Here is a 2,933-nt window from a genome sequence, read left to right as displayed (position 1 = left end):
TTGTGCACAAAATTTCAAAATCAAGCGATGATGTGTGAACATAATGTGATCATCATCATTGAAGATTATGTTTTTTTTCGTTGCAACGTACGGGCCATTTTGCTAGTAATATATATATTCTTTTAAAAATAATACGAGCCACCGTCTGGAACAAAAAAGTTGGCGTGCTTCTGCTCCAGATTGGAATATTCAGAAACGAAGATTGAAGGGAGAAAATTGTGACCACGATCGAGCCAGGAGCTCCGCTGAGCTAAAAAGAAGTCCATGCACGAGCTAAATTAATCAATAAATAAAGCAAAGCTCAAAGAGCATCACCATGTACGTACCAACACTCAAGCAACGGCGACTATACGGCGGTGATACAGCAAGCATACAAGTCAGTAGCGACGCAAGTACTCTAGTACGTGGTACGTAGCAATCAGGCGGCCGGCGCGGGGGGCGGCGGCGGCGGGGGGAGCAGCTCGTCGGCGATGGCCTCCTCGAGCCATCCCTCGGCGTCGGCCATGATGCCGGGGCTGAGGCGCACCATGAGCACGCAGAACTCGTGCTCGCTGAGCGCGCCGTCGCCGTCGTGGTCGCCCTCGCCCACCATCGCCCGCGCCTCCTCGGCCGTCATCCCCGGCACGCCCAGCACGGCCCCCGCGCTCCGCCGCAGGCTCTCGGCCGTGATGGCGCCCCGCGCCGGGTCGGCCAGCAGCCGGAACCCCGCCCGCAGCTCCGACAGCAGACCCGCCGTGCCCAGCCGCCCCGCCATCACCGGCAGCAGGTCCTCGTACGCCCCCGCGCCGTCGTCCGCCGCCATGCTCTCCCACGACCAAGCGATCGGCCTGTTGATGAACAAGAACAACTGTTGCTGCCGTACGTCGTTGTTTCTGCGTCGACGAGGCGCAGGAAGCCGAGCCGTGGCTGGCGTCTTGTATAAAGCGGGGAGGGAGGGACGGATGGTGATGGATAGGACGGTACGATCGAGAGGATGATGACGGCGACCCCATCTCGGGGGAGAAGCTTCCGGGAAGCTGCGGAGGAGGAGATATTTGGACGGCCGGTCGATCAGCACCGGGACCGTGGTGGTGGTTTAGCTAGCCTGAGCAGGAAGCTTCCTCGGAGGAGCCGGCCGTCCGGCCGGCCCGGTGGATTAATGCAGGGTGGTCCCTTTTATTATGCCTTTCAGTTATGAGGGCAGCCTGCTTGGTCCATGTCAGAGATCTGGGGTGGTTTATGGCAAAAAAAAAAAAAAGGAAATGTTGTGCCTCTCCGTCTATTCACGCAGCTATCACTTACTCCCTCCGTTACTAAACATAATTTTTTTAGGCTACATATGAGTGTATATAAACATATTTTAAAATATAAATTCGTTTATTTTGTATCGTATGTAGTCCTTTAGTAAAATCTTAAAAAATATGTATATTTAGGAACGAAGGGAGTACGATGAAGAATTAGATATAGCACTTATGCAATCTTTTTGCGAGGAGGGGAAGACCTACTATAAAGGTTCGACGAAAGTACAAAGCATCCCAAAGATAATAAAAATTACATCAAGAACTCCGGACCATCGAACGATCACTACGTCACCTAGAATGAGGCGTTAACGCACCGTTATGGACACGCACATGTCGGATCCCGCGTGACCTTGTTGATGATAGTTATGATGTCTTTGTGCATGTGCCTATAAGAATTGGTATCCAGAGACGCAGTCATTAGTGTTGAACCCTTGAATCGGAACATGACCCTCGCACAAAATCTCGTTATGAGAAAATTACTTATTTGACACTATCTTAAAATGTGGTTCCTTATTTGGCCCTCGAGAACTTTTTCTTTCCTATTTGACATTTGCGCTAAATTTCTTTCCCAATGTGACACCACGGTTCTCTCGGTTTTCTAATAGTGCTAATTGTAAGTCTGTTGGTTAAGCAAAATAACGGTTTTTTGCAACAAAAATAAAAGGTGGTAGTTTTTTATTTAGGATCCCTAAATGTGGTGGTTTTTTGCAAATGGCGGGTGACGGGCACGGGCCACGTGGAACCTGACAGCGGGCCCTGTGCATCAGATTTGCCCTCAAACGGTGCCGATCGCACATCAGCGTTTTTGGCAAACTGTCGCCCCTCTCGCCATACACCAGGAGCACCCGTACGAACTTCTTAAATTAATAATGTGGCTAGTCGGGGTGCATGTGTGTGATGTATGTTTTTACTATACGCATGACCTTAAAAAACGAACAACCCACTAAGAAATAAAATACATGATAACTCGATGATAGTAGACATGAATGTGGTGTCAACATAGTCGATATGGAACTTAAATTGGTCAATTATGTTTATACTAAACGTTTTTATTTTTTACATGTTATCATATAATGAAATTTGAATTATTTTTTATTGATATGGAACTTTGGTGTGCAAATTTAATATTTTAATGTTGCATTTATAGGCATTATCAACATGTAAAATTACAACGAAGTTCCATATTATACAATAAACATACAACTATACTCCCTCCGTCTTAAAATAAATGTCTCAACTTTGTATTAATTTTAATATAAAATTGTGTTAAGCTTGAGACACTTGCTTTTAGACGGAGCGAGTATTAAATAGAACTCTATTTTGTTGTGCAAAATATGCAGTTTCCCAAGATATTAGTTCAAGATATTTTGTTGATATGAAAATCCATTTAATTGTAGCAAAACTAGAAAATACTAGAAGGGTTGGGCACACTTTGTTGTGCCATCGTTGTTGTTGGGTTTTAAAAGAAGTCAACTCTTTTTTAAGTTTGACGAAATTCGTAGAGAAATATATTAATATACACAATTTCAAATTATACTAGATTCATCATGAAATAATTTTTTATATTTATTGATTTAGTATTGTGGATATCAATATTTTTGGCTCTGAGCATGGTCAAAGTTAAAGATATTATACTTTTTAAAAACTTAATAC

At 44.6% G+C, this 2,933-nt stretch overlaps 1 protein-coding gene across 1 annotated transcript; it reads right to left on the bottom strand.

Annotated features, from left to right (window-relative positions):
• Nucleotides 1–284: 284 nt before the first annotated feature.
• LOC123404958 lies at nucleotides 285–1,075 on the bottom strand (the record flags this gene model as incomplete). The annotated part of the gene is made up of 1 exon (XM_045098854.1): nucleotides 285–1,075. A coding segment is annotated over one exon (657 nt), but the record flags the coding sequence as incomplete, so codon positions are not given.
• Nucleotides 1,076–2,933: the final 1,858 nt, after the last annotated feature.

Source organism: Hordeum vulgare, chromosome 6H, assembly GCF_904849725.1.
Source record: "Hordeum vulgare subsp. vulgare chromosome 6H, MorexV3_pseudomolecules_assembly, whole genome shotgun sequence".
Classification (NCBI taxonomy): Eukaryota; Viridiplantae; Streptophyta; class Magnoliopsida; order Poales; family Poaceae; genus Hordeum; species Hordeum vulgare.
Note: the sequence above shows the minus strand (reverse complement) of the source record. Positions and strands in the feature narration are given on the sequence as shown.